This window comes from Danio aesculapii, chromosome 12 (genome assembly GCF_903798145.1).
Source record: "Danio aesculapii chromosome 12, fDanAes4.1, whole genome shotgun sequence".
NCBI classification, from domain to species: domain Eukaryota; kingdom Metazoa; phylum Chordata; class Actinopteri; order Cypriniformes; family Danionidae; genus Danio; species Danio aesculapii.
Window position 1 is genome coordinate 5,669,494 of NC_079446.1, and position 22,450 is coordinate 5,691,943.

At 35.7% G+C, this 22,450-nt stretch overlaps 2 protein-coding genes across 4 annotated transcripts in view; both read left to right on the forward strand.

Moving 5' to 3' along the window:
* The window catches only part of scn4aa (sodium channel, voltage-gated, type IV, alpha, a), a 49,870-nt gene extending 43,721 nt beyond the window's left edge, over positions 1-6,149 (forward strand). Inside the window, exon 26 of the mRNA XM_056470090.1 lies at positions 252-6,149. Within this exon, the coding sequence (XP_056326065.1) occupies positions 252-1,555 (1,304 nt within the window). The 3' untranslated portion in view covers positions 1,556-6,149. The remainder of the gene's footprint in view (positions 1-251) is intronic.
* Positions 6,026-18,785, forward strand: cd79b (CD79b molecule, immunoglobulin-associated beta). Of its 3 annotated transcripts, none has more exons than XM_056470088.1 (7): positions 6,026-6,100; positions 6,355-6,429; positions 11,139-11,313; positions 12,654-12,950; positions 13,027-13,145; positions 13,239-13,292; positions 17,889-18,785. In XM_056470088.1, the coding sequence occupies exons 2-7, from the start codon at positions 6,415-6,417 to the stop codon at positions 17,991-17,993; spliced, it is 765 nt and encodes a 254-aa protein (XP_056326063.1). In that variant the 5' UTR covers positions 6,026-6,100; positions 6,355-6,414; the 3' UTR covers positions 17,994-18,785. The 3 variants fall into 3 exon arrangements, with proteins under 3 accessions (XP_056326063.1, XP_056326064.1, XP_056326062.1); XM_056470089.1 differs by having other exon boundaries at positions 11,237-11,313; XM_056470087.1 differs by lacking the exons at positions 6,026-6,100; positions 6,355-6,429 and having other exon boundaries at positions 11,071-11,313.
* Positions 18,786-22,450: the final 3,665 nt, after the last annotated feature.

Sequence of the window (22,450 nt, forward strand, 5' to 3'; positions counted from 1 at the left end):
ACTTACAGACCTTTCTTGAAAATTGCCGGTAATGTATGTGTGAAAGGGGTTCCTGATGAGAAGAAACAGATAAGTTCACTCTTATCCAAATGAACTACATAAACGGAGTAATCTGAAACTTTAGAGTTTGTTTAAACCGGATTTAGTATGTTCAAACCTGCCAAGTGTGCAAACACCCCAAGTCTGTGTAAAACTTTCCTACTGTTATAGCTCTACATCGTTTAATAAAACCACATTTTCTCTTTCCCCAGGTCTAATGTTATCAGACATCATTGAGAAGTACTTTGTGTCTCCTACCTTGTTTCGTGTCATCCGGCTTGCAAGAATCGGCCGTGTGCTGCGGCTCATCAGAGGGGCGAAGGGCATTCGGACTCTTTTGTTTGCCTTGATGATGTCACTTCCTGCCCTTTTCAACATCGGTCTGCTCCTGTTCCTGATCATGTTCATTTTCTCCATCTTTGGCATGTCTAACTTTGCCTATGTGAAAAAGCAGGCAGGCATCGATGACATCTTCAACTTTGAAACATTTGGTGGCAGCATTATCTGCCTGTTTGAGATCACGACCTCAGCAGGCTGGGATGGCCTTCTGCTGCCTATACTCAACAGCGGCCCACCGGATTGCGACCCTGACTTTGAAAACCCCGGTACAGATGTGCGGGGAAACTGCGGGAATCCTGGCATGGGCATCATGTTTTTCTGCAGTTACATCATCATGTCATTCCTGGTGGTCGTGAACATGTACATCGCCATCATTCTTGAGAACTTCAACAATGCTCAAGAGGAGAGTGGAGACCCGCTCTGTGAGGATGATTTCGATATGTTTGATGAAACATGGGAAAAGTTTGACGTCGATGCTACGCAGTTCATTGAATACAACCGCTTGTTTGACTTTGTCGATGCCCTGCAGGAGCCTCTACGAATTGCCAAACCCAACCGCCTCAAGCTAATCTCCATGGACCTGCCCATTGTAAGCGGCGACAAAATCCACTCTCAGGATATACTTTTAGCAGTGACCCGTGAAGTACTTGGTGACACTATTGAGATGGATGCCATGAAGGAGAGCATCGAGGCCAAGTTCATCATGAACAACCCCACATCTGCCTCATTTGAGCCAATCGTCACCACTCTCAGGAGGAAGGAGGAAGAGCGAGCAGCCATTGCGGTTCAAAGAATATACCGTAGGCATCTGCTCAAGCGTGCCATCCGCTATGCCTGCTTCATGCGTCGTTCAAAGAGGAAAGTTAGGAATCCCAACGACAATGAACCTCCTGAAACCGAAGGGTTAATTGCAAGGAAGATGAATACCCTGTATGGCAGCAATCCAGAACTCGCCATGGCTCTTGAATTGGAAGCTAGGCCAATGCGGCCAAATTCACAATCTCCTAAGCCAACCCAGGTCACACAGACCAGAGCATCAGTGACCTTCCCTCGGCCGCAAGGACAGCTCATCCTCCCAGTGGAGCTCACCAGTGAGTTGATCCTCCGGTCTGCACCCACTACACACAGCCTCAGCTGTTCAGAAAATGAAACAACAATAAAGGAGTCAATAGTATAACTAGCGGACAATCCCTGTGGACTAAAAGACAATCCTTGTGGTGTTAAATGGAGCGTCATCTGAACAACGGAAGCTCAGAACGGATATCTTAAAGGATTACACAGAACTGCTTCAGTGTGGCAGCATTGAAAGGCTATTTCACTTGGGAGAACTGTTTTATTCTTTGTTTTCAATTTTTTATTCAATATATTTCTTATTTGTTCCCAATTATAAATGTCCCAGTATATTGGTTACTAATTAGCTGTGTTCTTTTGCCCTTTTATACATGTGGATGTTTGCGGTTGCACACTTTTAAAATGACATTTAAATGATTTTTTTCTGTCTCGAATGCCACCAAGTGGAAAACATCTGTTTTTTCATGTCATTTCATCTCACACACATACAAGTTTGGTAGAAATATCCCATTCCAGTTAAAGCATTTAAGAAAAAGGGATTTTGGCATGCTGATGTCGTCGGAAGTCTAACGTTTTTTCTTTTCTTTTTTTACTGACATTCTATATCCAGATACTCGTTCTGCATTGGTATGGTTTCTGAACAAGCATAAAGAAAAATCTGTAACATCTGCATGTTTGTACTAGTATTATACTTGTAAGTTTTGAGACTGAATATGGCAGAAGATTTTTCAATCCAGGCTCATTTTTAAAACATACCGCTTGATTCATTTCTGGAAAGCGCCAAATCCATCCCAGGAGGTAATTTTTTTTTTTTGCAGTTTTAGTTTTTGCGAATCCACCAGAGGCTACTGTGTAAGCTTTTTCAGATCTCAAATTGCCCTCGCAAGGAGTAGGGTCTGTCTGCGGACTGCAAGACAGGAGTGTAACATGAAGGTGCCTTAGGGAAGTAACTTATAGTATGTAGTACTTATAGTACGCGTAACTTGAAGTTATGGAGCCATGTTAAAACTACTGTATGTTGTCGGCAAGATGGCGCTGTACATCAGTTATTAACATATACGCCTTCCCTAAACCTAATCCCAACCATAACAGTTATTAATGTCTACACCTTCCCTAAACCTAAACCCAACCATCACAGTTATTAACATCTACACCTTCCCTAAAACTAAACCCAACCATCTCAGTTATTAACGTCTACACCTTCCCTAAACCTAAACCCAATCATCTGTTATTAACTTCTACACCTTCCCTAAACCTAAACCCAACTGTCACAGTTATTAAGGTCTACACCTTCCCTAAACCTAAACCCAACCATCACAGTTATTAACGTCTACACCTTCCCTAAACCTAAACCCAGTCATCACAGTTATTAACATCTACACTTTCCCTAAACCTAAACCCAACCATCTCAGTTAATAACGTCTACACCTTCCCTAAACCTAAACCCAACTGTCACAGTTATTAAGGTCTACACCTTCCCTAAACCTAAACCCAACCATCACAGTTATTAACGTCTACACCTTCCCTAAACCTAAACCCAGTCATCACAGTTATTAACGTCTACACTTTCCCTAAACCTAAACCCAGTCATCACAGTTATTAACGTCTACACTTTCCCTAAACCTAAACCCAACCATCACAGTTATTAACGTCTACACCTTCCCTAAACCTAAACCCAGTCATCACAGTTATTAACGTCTACACTTTCCCTAAACCTAAACCCAACCATCACAGTTATTAACGTCTACACCTTCCCTAAACCCAGTCATCACAGTTATTAACGTCTACACTTTCCCTAAACCTAAACCCAACCATCACAGTTATTAACGTCTACACTTTCCCTAAACCTAAACCCAACCATCACAGTTATTAACGTCTACACCTTCCCTAAACCTAAACCCAGTCATCACAGTTATTAACGTCTACACCTTCCCTAAACCTAAACCCAACCATCACAGTTATTAACGTCTACACCTTCCCTAAACCTAAACCCAGTCATCACAGTTATTAACGTCTACACCTTCCCTAAACCTAAACCCAACCATCTCAGTTAATAACGTCTACACCTTCCCTAAACCTAAACCCAATCATCACAGTTATTAACATCCACACCTTCCCTAAACCTAAACCCAACCATCTCAGTTATTAACGTCTACACCTTCCCCAAACCTAGACCTAACCATCATAGTTATTAATGTACAGACGTGAGTTGCGGAGGCTTTCATACTTGACACGCTCGCCATTGTACTGTGATTTACAACCACAGGGGCCGACGCCGAGTAGGCTAACTGTCTTGACAAAACAGATGAAGAAATCAGCGAGTGGAGTTGCATGAGTTGCTAAATGAAGGAATATAATAATATACCATATGCCTTGGTTGTGCATAAATTTGGAGAAAACTCATGAAAACATTTGGTGAAAATGTTGTCTGGTAAGTATTTCCGCCATCTTGCCAGCAACATCTAATTGGTTTCATTTGATCTCGATAACTGCAAGTTACATCTCTAACTTACTACAAGTTTTGCCCCTTCATCTTACACCCTCTTCTTGAAGTCCGCAGACAGATACACTTGCTTACGAGTGCCAATCGCGCCTGCTGTTCTCACGTAAATCCACCAGAGGGCGCTGTCGACTGACTGACTGACTGAATCAGGGCTGAACTACTGACTAACCGATTGACTGATCCACCTTTCTGGAACCGTTCTTTGCCGGACTGGAACCCTGTCAGCGTGGTCAGCTCCTCTCTGCATCTCAAGTCTGCCGACATACACGTCGAGCTACTGAACAAACTTGTAACAGCGGTAAAGCCATCCATACGGAGCTAAGCGGTCTGCTGGTAAGCGTTAAAATGAACACCGTCATACCGCTCCGTAGCGTTCATTTTAAAGACAAAATACAGCCCTACTGTATGTACTTCTGGCTACATAATTCACGATCTCCAGAAATGTATATAGGGCTACATTTTCAGAATGAGCCTATGTTGAGATTTTTAATGGCATAAAGAAAAGCCCTTTAAGAATGAATTTTTCTTCCCTAAAAGTGTTCACATTTTACAGGTTTGTCTCTAGTCTTTAATCTAGTTCATAATCTAGTCTTAAATCATTTTTGTGTCCTTGTTTACTTGTACATTGTATAAATGTTTATAGCTCACTAAAACTTTTACAGTTTTGTTGATCAAAATATTTATTTCACAGTTTTAATCTAGATTCATCATCAGTGTTTGTGGTTACAGGAAGAGCCTTTAACTTTCAAATAAATGAATGGATCATTTTTGTAGGAAAATTAGTTGTTTAGGAATAAAGTTAGTTTAAATGTTCTTCACATTATGAAAAAAAATGCTATTCAGTGCCAATGAAAAATAAAAAGAGGTTTTTATTTTTAAAAGGTATAGCATTTAAATTTACTCATTCGTTTACTCCTCCTCAAGTAGATCAAAGTGGAGTTTAAATAAATGATGACTTGGGTCAGCTATACCTTTAACTAATATATAATAGATCCTGATCTCAATAACTATTAACAACAAGTACCACTATCACACTACCAGCAGCCTGTTTATAATGATTCATAATCTTAGATCATGGATTACCAGTTTTCAGCTGAATTGTGGAATGGGTAGACCAGAAAACAATCCTTTACAGAAGTCACTTTGAGCAGAATGTGCTACTCTAAAAGACACAAACAGTCTTAAAATTATGTAAAAAACAATAACTTGAAGCATTAAAAGCACAGTTTATAGCACTTCCTGGTAGTCAAAACCACATTTTACTTGTAATCATTTAAATAGTATGAAAATATCTATCACGCCTGTAAATGTTTGGTTATTAAGTGCTTTATTAGTTACAATAACCTAGTTTTAAATGGACAGAATTCAATATACATCATCCTTTTAACTGTATTGAACAGAAGCACTAATATTTGATTAATGAGCATTAATGAGTTATAACAGGTTCTCTTTCTCTGCACAGGTGTTACTCAGACTTGCTGTTTAAGTGATACTCTTCTCTATACAAAATGAGTCTAAAAGAGCCACCGAACATGTGCTTACCTAATATATCAGTAAGTGAAATTCATATTTTTTACTCAAGATATGTTCACACCTTCCTTTAAATTCCTTTAATCAAATATCTTTCTTTTTTTTCAATTTAAATGTCATTTTGTAAACATCAAGGCAATAATCCCCCATGCACATTCACCGCTTTAGTATCAAAAGATGTATGTATTAGAGACAACAAACAATAGATTTCCTCTGAAGTCTTAATATGACTGAAAATGTCTTATTTCGTTAATGAAGCACTTTTTTGAAATGGTTTATGTATTTACCTCTTGTATAGTTTTTAGATTTGATCTGTCATTACCAAACAGCATTAACACTAATGTTAAATCTCACATGTTCATTTGCTGTACGTTCAAATCAGAATGAAGTTTAATGAGAAAAAAATCTCGCTTATACGTGATCTGTGTGCAGTTTTGTGCACTTTTTGGTTTCATATTGATGTTGTTATGAATATGCTGACATTTTCTATTGTTTACATTTTTATCAAGGAAGGAGACATTGCCGTGCCGTAGGTTTTACTCGCCTCTATTTGCCTGTATATACATTTTGCAGATAGAAGCATATTTCTCTGATGCTGTCTTTTCTTTGTATCATCACGTAAGTACGTGTGCATTTAAAATGTTCATGGAATAAATTTAATAAGATACATGAATTTCTCTTCATGCCTTAACAGTTGGAGTTACAGTCTCAGATTTAATGTCACAGCTCACATCATGTCAGGTTTTAGTGGTGTTTACAGTCTTAGCATGCTATCATGTGTTGTTTATGGATATGTTTTCCCAGAGGTGTTTATCAAGCCCATTTTTCCATTAGACTTGTGCTCCATATGACTTTTTCTGTGTGTGTCGCAGTGGCCTCAGCGCGGATAGCTGTTCTTGTTTCACACCGTCTATTTTTACCCTCAGCTCAGGATGTCTTCACCTCAGGTAACCAGTCTTGATACGTTTGGAATCCAGTTGTCTGTACATTGGTCAATTGTGACATGGGGAATATTTAGAATTTTTGCATTTTTACTGCTTCGTGTTTAGAAATGTGCACAGGAAATCTTATTACAGAAATAACTGGTTGATAGTTAAATGGTCAGATAGTGAACACATGTTTACTGCATATAATATTGGCTGTTTATTATCAGTATTAAACTTAATCGCACTGTAGTTTCATTTTACTACAGAAAATACTACAAGAAACTCCTTTACTTGCTAAATAAGCAGTATTCAAGAGTTTACTGAAGGAAAAAAATATTAGCTACTGGTGAATATGTGTTCGCTGAAGATGTTCCCAAATAAATAAAAAAAAATAGTATAAACGTCATTAAAGTTCGGCAGTGTATGTGTGTGTCTGTGTACTGGATTTGGTGGTTTACAAGGACGGTTTGTTGCATAATGACATGGATATACACTCAACAAATGACTTTTGCTGCTTGTTCAAACTATGTATTTAAAATGAGTTGAAACAACACAATTCTTGAGTTTTTTTGGGGACAACTTAATTGTTTTATTTTAAATCCACTTGAATTTGCAAAACGATCAAGCTAACGTAATCGATTTGTGTTGGAACAACATGAAGAAACTGTGTGGAACCCAGCATTTTTTACAGTGTAGTAGTACTCTATTAAAGGGTTTGTTGTCTGATGTCCTTGTTATTCAAAGCCATGTAACATAATAGGGCCATATAATAAGCTGCTTTTACTCTTTAAAATATAAATTACGCCTATGGAGAGTCCCTATAAGCCACCAATACCAACATGAGTGTGTGTGTGCGTGTGTATTTACCTTGTATTCCTTGCAATGAGGAGAACAAATGTCCCCACAGGGATAAAAGTAAATTTTGACCTTGTGTGGACATTTTGTTTGGTCCCCGTGAGGAAAATGGCTCTTAAGTTATAAGAGGGTTGATTTTAGGGTTAGGTAGATAGAATAAAGACTTTGTGCATCATACACTGAAAAAAAGGATTCATTTGATTTACAATTTTTTTAAGGTAAGTGGTTGGTAACAATTTTAGGGGCTGATTTAAACAAACAAAATAAGTTGAACATTACTAAATTTAACTTGTTTAAATTCAGCTCATATCAATTGTTTGCATCCACTTACCTTAAAAAAGTTAGTAAACCCAATTTAAAAAAAGTCTGTGTAGAAATAGCTATGTCTATGGGAAGATAGCTGTACAAATGTGTATGTGTGTGTGGATGGGTGTGTGTGTGTGTGTGTGTGTGTGTGTGTGTGTGTGTGTGTGTGTGTGTGTGTGTGTGTGTGTGTGTGTGTGTGTGTGTGTTTGTGCATTCATGTGTGCTTTTTGGCTGTGTCTTAAGGCCACCGAGTTCCCTGCACTCAACCAGTGTTAAAGTTCAGACACAGCGAATGAATTACAGTCTGCTTCCAAACCATTGAACACAATAGTGGTGAAGTATGAGCTCATGCAGGGTAATTCCTATGATGACCAACAGCCTGTCCTTCACAGAACTTACCTCATTCATCTAAAACAGGCATCACCAACCAGCATGTCCTCATTTTGCAGAGTTAAACACATTCCTGGGTCAGTAAATTTTGTTTATACTGCAGCAGTAATCCTCAATATTAACTGTGGATATGTCGAGATGGTCAAGAAGTTTGGGGATTCAGGCTTAAATTGATCAGTTGAAATGGAAGGAGTTGAATTTTCAGATGTGTTAATGGACATTTGGTTTTTTGAAAAATAATGTAGGTAGACCAATCAAAACAGACTAATCCACCTGACCAATCAGAGCAGACTCTCAGAAATGCGGGGTCTAGATATAATGCCTCAATGGAGATTATAAGAGAAATATAGTGTTTATTGACCTTGGATGGGTGTAAATCTATTGTAGGAGACTAATAAAAACTAATCAGGAACAATTAAAACAGCATTATATGCCAAAGACACTTTATTATAATGAGCATAATAGGTTAATAGCAACGATGTACGAGGCATCTAAAGCTGCGGTCACACTGGAGTTTTCTCCCTATAGATTTCCACTCATACGCACGCGAATGCGGCAGACTGGAAACGCATGGTTGTACGTCAAGTTTCGCAGTTTGCTGCGGTGCAAAGTTCAAGCCTGGTGAACTCTGACCTGCAAAATCGCATTATATGATGGCGTGAGACCAATCGAGGATAAAAACAAGACCTCTCTGTACAGAAATTTTAAATATGGAGCAATCACTTAATTTTTTACTGTCTAATCATCTTGTTCAACCACCCCCATCCCCCCCCCCACCCCCCCCCCCCCCCCACCTCCATTTTCGCAGCATCGTAAGACAGAATTTAGCATGCTCAAACTCTAGTGTGACCGCAGCTTAATCCTGATTGTAAGACTAAACTTGACGTAAACTCTAAACTTGCCCCACAAATCTGATTGGATGATTGGAAAATAGTAGTCAGAGATTACTTTTTTTCCAGAAAACATCACAATAATTGTAGTTCCTATTTCCCTTTCAGATTTTCATCTCAAACCTTTTACATTGTGAAACTGTTCAGGCTACACCTCCAAAATAACTAGTAAGACATTAAAGTGCCCACTGTATATAATGCTGTTTTGATTGTTCCCAATTAAGTTTTGGAGGTCTCCTACATAGGTTTACATCCATCCAGGGTTAATAAACACAATATTTTTCTAATTATATCTATTGAAGCATCAGCTTTAAACCCTGCCTTGCTGACAGTCTGCTCTGATTGGTCAGGTGGTTTGTCTGTTCTAATTGGTCCACTTACAGTATGTTTCAAAAACCAAATGTCCATTAACACATCTGAAAATTCAACTCCTATTTGACCTGAGCAATTTATTCATGAATCCTCAACCTTCATGATCATCTTCAATCTTCTCGACATGTCGACAGAAACTAAACTCAGGCTTTAGCAACATTTACAGTGTTTGAGGTTAAAACGAACATTGTTTGAAAAAATCCAGTGGGTCTCTTTTTGGAGATTATATTTATTACTTATTCTGTTTTGTGCAAATATTTTGAGTCAGCTTCATTATGTCGACCTCATTGTTCAGTAAAGACTTAGAAAACAATGTATTGGATATTTTAGTCTCAAACAGAGACTTTACATTTATTAGTAAAATGTTGTTGGGTTTACAGCTGCAATCTGGTTGACTGTCATGTTGATGTCCCAGCACTTATAGCCAGAATTTTATTCATTTACTTATTTCATTACTTTTATTTAAATGGACTGTATTGATGATATTTCAGTGTGCTGTGAGCTTTGTAATTCATTCAGACCTATTTCATTGATTTGAGGACCGTAAATGAGCATTTAATGTAAACATAACACTGATTGTGTAGTCAGTCACGGCCCAATCGAGGCTCACCTCTCATTTAAGGATATATTTCATAATACTTATTTACTTTGATCATTTTTAAATCTGCAATGGCTTCCTTGCCTCCTCAAACAGATCTAAGTGATAAGTGAGTCTGATAAGTGTGTTTGTGTGGTTACAGCTGTGCGCTCCACACAGCTCAATGACTGCTGCTCTCCACCCACTGTGACGGACTGCACCGCTCATGCACACGGAAAGCACCAACTTATACATGTAAATTACAGGCGCTTTATTGGCTTTGACAAAACTAAATTCAGCGTAGCAACCATCAGATAAAGGAAATTGCACTGCATCGAGTCTGCAGCCAGACCCCTCTCCCAGAGGCCGCTCTGTATGCTTTTTGATGATCTCAAATTTCTCTCGCATGTCCTCTTCTCACGTGAATCCACAAGAGGGTGCAATATACACTGCGGCTGACTAGGCCAGCCTGCTGTCGACCAAATGACTCAGGCTGACCGACTGACCCATATTATATTACAGAGTACCCACGGGTTCTTAAAAGCATTGAAAAAGTCTTAAATTTGATCATCTCAAATAAAGGCCTCAATAGCCTTGAATTCCCTGCTGAAAAATCCACCTTAAACCATCCTAGGCTGGTTGGCTGGTTTGAGCTGGTTGACCAGCCTGGTTTTAGAGGGGTTTTGGCCATTTCCAGGCTGGTTTCCAGCCTTTCCCAGCCTGGTCTTAGCTGGTCAGGCTGGGAAATGACCAGCTAAATCCAGCTAAAACCAGCTTGACCAGCCAACTATTCCAGCATATGTTGTATGCAGCGGATGCCCTTTCAGCAACACATCACTGGGAAACACCCATACACTCTTACATTCACACTGATACATTACGGCCAATTTTGTTTACCCAATTCACCTATAGCTAATGTGTTTGGACTGTGGGGGAAAACCGGAGCACCCAGAGGAAACATGGAGAGAACATGCAAACTCCACACAGAAATGCCAACTGGTCTAGCCAGAACTCGAGCTAGCAGCCTTCTTGCTGTGAGGCAACAGCGCTAACCACTGAGCCACCAGGAACAACATAAGGGTGAGAAATTATTATTAATCATGAATTAATCCTTCAAATCTCCTTTCTTCTCCAAGAACATCAACTTTTCTGATATTATTTTCTCATTGAGCAGTGATGAGTAGCCATTCCATTTGTATGTTGTTTAATTATACGACTCATGAATGGTAAAACAGCGTTCGTCATATTTCACATTGAGATTATTCACTTGGTTCTTGACACTTTGATGCATGAGCGTATTGATTTGCATGTTTCACAGAAATGTAATGGTATTTTCACAGCTTCAGACCTGCACCTTCTGGCAGAGGCAGGACTGTGCTGTGGTGCAGCTGTACTCCTTCTGTTCGCTCTCTGTGACAGACTTCTACATTTCTTGCAGAGGTGGATTTCAAGACTTCAAGATCATGCATTACTTCTTGCTGGGATTCTCAGTCATGGCATTGATTTACCTGTCAGGTACGTTACAACTTAAGACATCTAAAAAAAAAAACAGCAGTATTATTTGAGTTTAAAATATGTTTCAATCTAAAATATGGTGCTATTACTAATGCACTTTATACATTTTTACAAAAATTGAATCTGATTTTTGATTGATAAACTCCAAAAAAAATGACATTTGTTGTTTATTCAAACTACTTATTTAAAATTATGTGAAACAATACAATTATTAAGGTTTTTTGGGGGGCAAGTTAATTATTTTATGTTTAATTTACTTAAATTTGTAAAAAAAAAAACGAATAAGTTTTAATTAATAACTAATACGTTTAATAAAAAATAATAAAATTACATTTGTAGTTTGTTCAAACTACTTATTTAAAATGATGTGAAACTACAATTATTAAGGTTTTTTGGGGGGCAACTTAATTATTTTATGTTTAATTCACTTAAATTTGTAAAAACTAATAAGTTTTAATTAATAACTAATAAGTTTAATAAAAAATATTAAAATTACATTTGTAGTTTGTTCAAACTACGTATTTAAAATGATGTGAAACAATACAATTAAGGTTTTTTGGGGGGCAACTTAATTATTTTATGTTTAATTCACTTAAATTTGTAAAAACTAATAAGTTTTAATTAATAACTAATACGTTTAATAAAAAATAATAAGTTTTAAGTAATAATTCCTTCATCTTGTCCCAACACAAATTGAATGTGTGGAACCCAGCATTTTTTATAATGTACACTCAAACTACTTATTTAAAATGAGCTGAATCAATTATTGAGATTTTTGGGGACAAGTTAATAGTTATATGTTCAATCCACTTAAACTTGTTAACTTAATTGATTTATGTTGCATTGAATTGTGTGGAAGCCAGCATTTTTACAGTGTATGACATTATGTTTGAAAGTTGAAGGATTGCTATTTGCATATTACAGTTGCCCTAGACTTGTTTTCAGTGTTGTTCTTCCTTTCCATCTGTGAGCGAAAGAGGAAGTCGAATTACTTCAAAACAAGTTTGCATGCACCATATATGTTCTCAAAGACTTAAACCTTGTAAACAGTTAATAATGCTGTTAGTTTTCAGTACTGTTTTTATAATGCCAATCATATTTTGTGGATTCATTTGTGCTGATTGTTTTACAGCAAAAGACCACTGCAGTATTGAATGTGTTCTGTCATGTAATTTCTTCTCATACATCAGCTTCTAATACTGTTAGTACTCAGTACTGTTTTTATAATAGCAATCACGTCTGTAGATTTACTTGTGCTGATTTGTTACAGCAAAAGGCCACTGCAATATTAAAAGTGTTCTGTCTTAAGTTTTTTCTCCTCATGCATCTTATCATTTCAGCTGAAGGAAGCATCATTGTATTCCAGAAGCCCAGATTTATTGGTGTTAAGACAGGTCGGACTGTGATGATATACTGTGTGCCGTCGAATCCCACTCGCGGGCCAGCTCGTGTACAGTGGTTTAAAAACAAGAATTACCAAAGCTCACTTACGAATGACCAGAGAATAACAATTAATGACAGGAACAATGATAAAAATGCTTCAATTACTTTAAAGAAGGTGGAGACTGAGGACAGTGGCACTTACTTCTGCAAGTTAAACGATACATTCGGACCAGGAACTGAACTTCAAGTATCAAGTAAGTGTCATTTGTTTTAACTTGCTTTTTTTCTAACCTGTGTGTCAGATAAATATCTCCTTGTGTTTCTCCTCAGGATATAGTGAGCCTCATGCTATTTTGATGAGATCTAGAGTTAAGGATGTCATCATTTTCCTTCAGGCTTTTCTCTTGATTTTGTGCATTATTGTTCCTCTGGTTCGATTTTACAAACTGGTAATAAACTAATTCCACATTTCTCTGTTGCGTGTGTTGATTTTTTTTGGACGTGTCACTAACACTACTGTTTCTTATTGTGTTTGATTACAGGAGAAGAAGGAAGAGGCTGATTATGAGGAGCCGGAGGATGACCACATATATGAGGTGATGCTGGTTTACGGTTGATTGAGTTTTAGCTCTGAGTGCTGAAGTTATTGTTGCGTGCAGGACGGGAAGTGAAAACACACATGCCTTTTTTTTTGATAGACGATATATGAATTTAGAATTGTGATGTACTTGTGATTTATATCAGTTCTTTTTGCTACGTTCAGGGCCTTAAATCTTGGTCCAAAACAGTTCTAATAGTTCAGTTTGTCTCTATCATACAGATTGTCAGTCTGCACTGCAATAAATAATGACTATGTGTTTTCCATATCATTGTTAAAGGGACAGTTCACCCCAAAATGTAAATTCCCTTACCATTTACATACAGTGGTCAACATTTAAAGTGGATCAAAACCTTTCATCAAAGTTATCCTAAAACTATTCAACAACACCCATTCTTGACTATTTTTGATCTACTTCAAATGTCGACTGTTGCACACTCGGGTTGTTTAAATAAAATGTATGCATTTTATTCTGTTGACAAAAAAAAAAATACTATAGAAACCAATCGCTGTTTTTTTTACAACGTTATTCAGAATATCTTAACAAAGGAATGAAAAGCAGCGTGAATAAATAATGAAAGAATTTTCTTTTTTGAGTGATCTATCCCTTAAAATCAAGACACATTTCAAGAGTTCACACTTAGCTGATGATTTATAATAAACTTGTTTGTCATGCTGTCCCGGGAGAGAGCCCTGAGTTCAAGGGATCCTCAAGCCTAGGGCTCCCTCCCATTCGCAGGGCGAGAGGGGAGATTAAGTTCAGGTAGATCTCAAAAACTCCCCCGCTGATGTGGCTGAGCTGCTCTAAGAAGGAAATACTGATGCTGCGAGCTAGACTATGGTGCCCGTTTGGCTTAGTCGGTTTATGGTGGGAGGAAACCAGGGAACACAGGGAAAACCCATATGGACACGAGAAGAACATGCAAACTCCACACAGATATGCCAACCGGCCCAGCAAGAACCAGAGCTGTCGGTGTTCTTCCTGTGGGGCAACAGTGCTAACCACTGGGCCGCTGTGCCACCCAATCTAGGTAAAGGGGGGAGGAGAAGGTAGAGGAAGGGGGGTTTCTTCCAGACGAGATGGTTGTGGAATGAAGACTGTGGTTATTTATAGTGACTTAGGAATCATCTGATTGGAGGATCATGTATTAGCTAATGCGGGACCGGCTGTGGTCAATCATAAGCACGGGATCTTCTCGAAATTATTTTATAGATAAACTTCACTCAAATCTCATGCACAATGAAATTTTTGTAGTCTATGATGGCTAGTTTGACTTGTTCCCAAAAAGCCATTTCGATCAAATTCCACCTCTAAAAATACCCTGCGTCTGTCAGAGGATTTGACACTCACTCCTGTGTTTTTCTGAAAAAAAAAAGACTGTCAAATCAAAACTGAAAGGAACCTGATTACTCAATTAGTTGCTCGACAACAAACTATCACTTGCTCCATACACATCGTCTCAGTTTTTGGATTCATTTTTCAGGATAGTTTATAGTCAGTAACACTAGGGATTCTTTTCTATTAGATGCCATTTCAGTTCTGCATGTGAACGCAGCTCAGTATCACTAAACATATCACATGATTTTGTAAAACTCTTTCTGCCTTGTTTGTTTTAAAGAAAGCATGAAATCAAAATATACACTGCTTATTTTGCTATCGCACATTGTTAGTCTTAAGGTGAACAATTAGGGCGCACTCACATACAGTTGCCATGAACCGTGCCAAAGAGCGATTGTCCCCCATCCCCTCAGCCTGCACTCACATTGCATTTTTACCTACCGTACCTGAGCACACTTGCGTCATCAATGATGCGACTGTTCAGTTTAACAGGAAGAGAAGCGCTCTCACTCAGCACAGTGGAGATTGCTTTAGTTATATCGTTGTGTATTATTTATATTCATTTGGGATGCAGTGACACGCAGTCAAACACATTGCCGAACAGATCCACCACTTTTGACGCTCATAAATTATCATAAAAGTCCTCGTGCTGCAGGTATTAGGAGGTTTGCTGAAGATGTAGCCGACGTGCAGCAGGGGGTTTGCGTCTTTAATAATTTACGAGAGTTTACGTTCATTAAAAATTAAAAATGATTAATAAATCCATATGATTAATAAATCCATATGATGCGTTTTCAGTTTCGGGCTCACACTACAAGCGTACTGCGCCAAAGCCCAAGTGAACCGCGCTTTGGCACACCTCTTCCAACTGGGACAAGGCCGGCCAACTGAACCGCGCCTGAGCCAATTCAGAGCACTCACGCTTCTCAAACGAATCAGGAAACGCGCCTGGGCACGGTTCGGATAGCATAGTGTCAGTGCGCCTTTAATGTGCACAAGTTAATCCACTAAATTTTTAAAATCAAAATCTGACCTTGAATCACTTGGAAATGGCAGACTTTCTCTAATGATGCCAGTTTGATGGTTTGGGCGGAATACAGTAAGCCACACCCCTCCAACCATTACTGTGCTGTGAATGTAAGGTGAGAGGTGGAGCATAAAAATAAAAGCACATCTCCTACACAATAATCAGTTTCAGTTGGAAATACATCATCACGCTGAAATAAATTAATCATACAGCATTAATCACAGCTGAGATCCCATGATGTGACATAGCTATAGTTAGAAACACAATCTAACACTTTAACGACAATTATACATTAAGAGGTTATCTTCATTAAAATACATCAGCTTTATTTTAATACAATAAAATACATGCCCATCGGTGGAGTTGACATTTAGTGTTTTGGCTTTCAGCAATGACAATTGCATTACAATTAGCTGAGCTAATCTACAACTGTGACAACTGAACTGAAGCAGTTTTAATTTACTGGAACTTTATATGTTAACCTGCGTTGACACAATCTACATTGTAAAAAAAACGGTCACACTTTACAATAAGGTTCATTAGTTAATGTTAATTAATGCATTTACTGACATGAAAAAGCAATGAACAATACATTTACTACAGTATTTGTTCATGTTAGTTAATGTAAATACAGTTGTTCATTGTTCATTCATGTTAACTCACGGTGCATTTTAACAAGCATGGACTTGGGTGTTAAAAATGCATTAGTAAATGTTCAATTATGATTAATAAATGCTGTAAAAGTGTTGTTCATGATTAGTTCATGTTAGTAAATGCATTAACTAATGAACCTTATTGTAAAGTGTTACAAAAAAAACTTCTTTTAGTGCATGGTGTTGCTTTTAGGCCTAAAATCCTCAGATTTACAAAGCAAAAGTCACTCCAAAGGGAATTAAGATCTTTCTTTAACGCTGATGAGATGCACTAAATGACAGTCATCTTTCCTTATATACTTTGTGTGAGAGAGAGCTCAGAGAACTGTATACCTATCAGGAATTAAAGCTGACAATTCCAAAAACACAAAAAACAGACTTGCGTTCTTGTGAAGACCTTGGAAGAAGAGCTCGGGAGACCGCGAGAGCAGAGAACGCGCCCTGTGAGAAATGAGATGCTGTGTTCTTCCTGATGGTCCCATGACTTTCAAGCATCTTTAGCCAAAAATTATTTAAACATTACAGCATTCATACAACGATTTATTGTTTTTCCCCTTTTCACAATATATACTATGCATAAAGAGCTTACAAATGTACGTTGCAAAATATAAATAAAACAGATTTTAATACGAATTTCAGCAAACAAACACCTCTAATGTGTTTATGCCTTTATTAAGATATTTACTTTCACCGTCTCATTTAAAAAAACTCCTGAGGTAAATAAGTTATATCTCTAAACTTTAATAATAAATCTATATAAATAAGTATATAAGTTTGGTGCTCAAGTCTGTATCGGTGCATGCTCGATACCAAGAACACATCCGGGAAGTTTCACGCGTCCTCTGTTCTTGTGGTCTTGAGTTTTGGAACTGAGCTTTGGCTATTGATGATGACGTTACATGAGGACGCAAGACCGCTGAAGAACGCATAGTGAGAAACAGCCAGGGCTTAATTTGTGCCGGAACACACCGGATCCCGATCCGACACCTCTGAAATCATTTTACCGATCCCTCTCCTCAACCACCCCCTCCCCCGTCTGCTGTTCACTCTCACTTTCTTCCGCGCTAGATGTTTTAGATGTTTTGTTTCTTGTTGTCAGAGTTACTGAAGCAGGAAATCTAAAGGCTCCACCCTCTCTACAGCAGCTCATTTACATTTAAAGAGACAGACCCAACTTTCACCTAAAAAAGGCCAGTTAAAACTGGTGGGGAAAACCTAAAACTATATTTTGTAAGACACAATCAGACCAATGTATCTTATTAAGTATTATTTTCTGAATAAGTAATAAAAATGAATGAAAGTTTAGTGAGTGGGTGGGTCAAGTTGGTGAATTCAGGCCAATTGGCAAATTCAAGTCATCTCTATGACAAAAAGTGTCCCAAAAACATTCAGCAAACCATTTTGATTCACTTGAATTTACTTATGCTTCACTTTTTCCTCTGGAGGAACAAATAGACTCGTAACTTATTTTTTTCCTGGAGGGATAATTATTGTTCTCTCAAAGCTTGCTTTACTATACTTTACTGTATACTGTATACTAATTAGTCTGTTGCTTTCTCTGTGTTGTATATACAGGGTTTGGAAATCGAGCAGGTTGGTGGAGATGTGTATGAGGACATCTCAATGTTTGCTCAGAGCAGTGATGCAGCATGGGAAGTTGAGTCTCCATGCCAAGAGTGAGAAAAACCAATGATATATCAAGCCGATTCGTAACTGTATGATTTATGGGGTAATACATATGAATTTGTATGATATCATTCATACATTTTAGTATGATTTGCTCATCCTCCAATGACAGTTTGGTGACACTTTACATATTAATAATAATTACCCGATCTTAGCTTTAACACCAGACGCAGGGGGATACATTCAGTCTCATTGTTTGTGTTTTGTATATATAGGCATATATATATATATATTTGTGTGTGTGCGTGAACATGCTAAAGATTTCAATTACTATTGTAACTGATAGTTACTATGTATAAGTTAGCATACAGTTTTAGTTCTTGTTAATGCATGTAAACATTTACATAATGATTATTCAAGGACATTGTAGTATTTTCACCTTTTGTTCATGTTGCTTGTTTATTTTACTAGCTGATATCCTGTATATACTGGGTATATAGGGTGTCAAATTGTTTTTACAGTGTGTTTGTTGTATGAATACACTGGCTCTGGCTGGTCATTCATAAAAAGGTGCTTTATATGTGGAAATAAATATACTAGTGGTGAGGAACTGTTCTTATGAAGTCAGAAATATCAACTTTCACTTCATTTGTGTTAAAATAAGCATGTGAGATTCAGGTGTTTTCCACAACATTGCTTATTTTCCACCTTCTATCTGATGTGGCTTCTTCAACATCAGACCACATATGACCGTCTGTCCGTCTGTACAGATTTAACATTTTAAAGGTCACTAATTTACTATCTGACCAACAAAATACTGCAAAATTCTAAATGTGTATTTTTCGTTTGATGTGAATCCTATTTTGTGAATTTTAAGCTGTCATAAGGTTTTGTTTTGATTTTGTTTCTGTCTAAAACATGCTACTGAATTTTGATGTATTTTGTAAATTTAGACATTGGTCCGTTTGGAAAGAGTCGAGTAATTTTAGTTTCACATGACCTTTTTTAAAAGTTGCAGAATTGCTATTTACATATTACAATTTCCCTAGACTTATTTGCATATAAAAAAACTAACAAACTAAAAATGACCACATTTAGACATTTGGGCTCAATACTTAATATAATGTAGGGGAGAGTGGTGACGGCTGCAACATGAGGCAGTTGCAACAAAACGTATTCCTCCATTGGAGAATGAGCTAGAATGATAATATTCTGCATATTCTTTAGACCCTCCTTCTATCAGAAAGAAATCAGCCATGTGACCATTCCTTCAGTATAAAACTCATTTTTAGGTTAAAAAAAAAGTAATTTTATTTAGTGTTCAGAAATTTCTCATACTGTCTAATCTGTTTTTCATTCATTCATTTTATTTTCGGCTTAGTCCCTTTATTAATCAGGGGTCGCCACAGTGGAATGAACTGCCAGCTTATTCAGCATATGTTTTACCCAGCGGATGCACTTTCAGCTGCAACCCATCACTGGGAAATAGTCTGCTTTTGTGAAACATTATTCATTTATATAATTTAAATCACTGTTTTCTTACATTCAAATGGATGTAGCTATCAAGCGTTAAAGCTATTGTATCTGCCTTGACAGTTTAATCAGGTTTGACAGAGTTAGAACATGCTGTTGCAACTGTCCCCTATCATAAACTTCATTTAAAAGCTTGCCATATTAACAATGTACAATTTTAATTTGATTAAAAATTCAATTTTTTTTGTTCTTTGATTAATTCGTTGATTAATTAATTAATTTCAAGGTTTACAGAAGTAGTTTAGTAAAAGTTCAGTCTAGATTTTCGGTAAAAAATTATTTTTGTTCATGTTTTTGGCCTGATAATTGACTGTTGTTTGTTCTTTCAATAGTCTGTATTTATAAGGCCAATTTAACAGATTTAACAATTTAAATAATTTACATTTAGTCTGTTTACCGATAAAAGTCAAAAATAAAATCCTACCTGATGTTTTTTTATTACTGGAGACCAAGGACACACTTATGGGAATGGGGAGCCGATTAGCAGCGTTTTGTCGTTCAGCTGTAGAGAGAGAGAAAACGCGCCACCTTGTGGTCATTTTAGACATCAGCTATTAGTATGAGAAATGCATAATAATAAACAAGACAGTAGCTGAGCTCAAAGGTTTGTCAGACTCGGATTTTTTTACTTTCAGGCTGTGATTTGATCAAACATGTTTGATATTTTGAGCTCGTTTGTTTGTTTGTTTGTTTGTTTGTGCTGAATGACTTTTGGTGATGTGTATAGTGTAAAGTTTGGTGATGTGTATAGCCATTTTTATGAGTGAAAAGTTGAATAGTTTATTTGTTTCACTATGTAAACCCTGAAACTGTAATATCACAGTTAATCTAGTTTTATAAATACATTGAATAATAATTGTTAGCCTATACATCAGCTATGGAAAAAATCAAGAGCCAAAAATGTTAAATTTCTAATTAATAGTTTGGTTCTTTAAAGTACTGATGCCATTTCTTCTAAATTTAAAATAAAACGCTATAATTTAGATCATAAAATCAGAACTGGTCAAACTTAAAATGAGCCATGTTTTCAGACCGTTTATATTCATTTATACACCAATACAACACAATGCCAATTCAAAAGAGTTAAGAAATATTTGTTGTAATAACAATGATTTTTAATCACAAGAAATTAATAATTATTTCGACTAATTGTCATATTCTGCTAAATTACATAATAAATAAATGAATAAATAAATAATCCTGTAAATGATAATTTTGTTCTTTGATATTTGGAACAAATGTTATCAGGCCTACTGAATGAAATGAATAAGCAAGTAAATTTTGCTCAAACACACCTTGAGAAACAACATTTTCAAGTGGTCTCTTAATTAGTCCAATAGCTGACTATATATTAAACATTTATTAACAGTATACTAATTTAAAAATAAAAAATTTTAAAAACTGAGCAACATAGCTTGTTCAATTATAGACAAATATTGCATTACAAATTAATAAATATATTATAACCTTAATTAAAATGAAAAAACTTAAACAATACATTGAGTGAAATGTCATATGTCAGCCTTCGCCTGCCGCCATACTAACAACATTATTTTTCATAATGAAAACAACAGAAAATATAAAAATATTCAAGTTTTATTGGAATCAAAAAATACAAAAATTAATAATTGTACATTTTTCATTCAATGCAGTCAGCCGAAGTGCAGACATTTGACATGAATAAATAAATAATGAAAAATAAATAATTAAATGAGTATAAAAGCACCACAAATATGCAATGATATAAATAATACAATCACAGCTAAAAAAAAATTGACATTAATTAATAAATAAATAACTGAAAGCACCAAAAATATGTAATAAATAGTACAAACCAACCCAGCTCATTTAAATTTGACATAAATAAATAAATAAATAAATAAATAAATAGTAATAAATAGTACAAACCAATTCAGCTTATTTAAATTTGACATAAATAAATAAATAAATAAATAAATAAATAAATAATAAATAATGATAAATTAAAGCACAACAATTATGGAATAATAATACAAACAATTACAGCTCAAAAATATTTGACATAAATAAATGAATGAATGAATAAATAAATAAATAAATAAACAAATAAATAAATAAATAAATAAAATTGTAATAAATAGTACAAACCAACCCAGCTCATTTAAATTTGACATAAATAAATAAATCAATAAATAAATAAATAAATAAATAAATAATGATAAATTAAAGCACAACAATTATGGAATAATAATACAAACAATTACAGCTCAAAAATATTTGACATAAATAAATGAATGAATGAATAAATAAATAAATAAATAAACAAATAAATAATAAATAATAAATAAATAAATAAATAAAATTGTAATAAATAGTACAAACCAACCCAGGTCATTTAAATTTGACATAAATAAATAAATAAATAAATAAATAAATAAATAAATAAATAAATAAATAAATAATGATAAATTAAACCACAACAATTATGGAATAATAATACAAACAATTACAGCTCAAAAATATTTGACATAAATAAATAAATAAATAAATAAATAAATAAATAAATAAATAAATAAATAAATAAATAAATAAATAAATAAATAAATAAACGAAAGCATAAAAAATTGTATTAAATAGTACAAACCAACCCAGCTCATTTAAGTTTGACATTAATTAATTAATTAATAATGATAAAATAAAGCACAACAAATATGGAATAATAGTACAAACAATCACAGCTCAATTTGACATTAATAAATAAATAAATAAATGAAATCACCAAAAATATGCAATAAATAGTACACACAATCACAGCTTAAAGAGATTTGACATTAATAAATAAATAAATAATGATAAATCAAGAATTAAGTTATCTTAAATATAATCTTTTTTATATAATATTATAATAAATCATCTTTTTCAAGTACATAACTCACTGTCAGACATTAATGCGTCACATAAAAGAGTGATAACAAAGAGAAGTGTCGGCACTGATTAAC

What these genes read in the sequence shown, in the direction of transcription:
- cd79b (XM_056470087.1), top strand. Translation starts at nt 11,088, where the DNA reads ATGAGCGTATTGATTTGCATGTTTCACAGAAATGTAATGGTATTTTCA. An exon ending in GGCATTGATTTACCTGTCAG is followed by an intron (nt 11,314 to 12,653) that starts GTACGTTACAAC and finishes TTATCATTTCAG; the next exon opens with CTGAAGGAAGCATCATTGTA. An exon ending in TGGTTCGATTTTACAAACTG is followed by an intron (nt 13,146 to 13,238) that starts GTAATAAACTAA and finishes GTTTGATTACAG; the next exon opens with GAGAAGAAGGAAGAGGCTGA.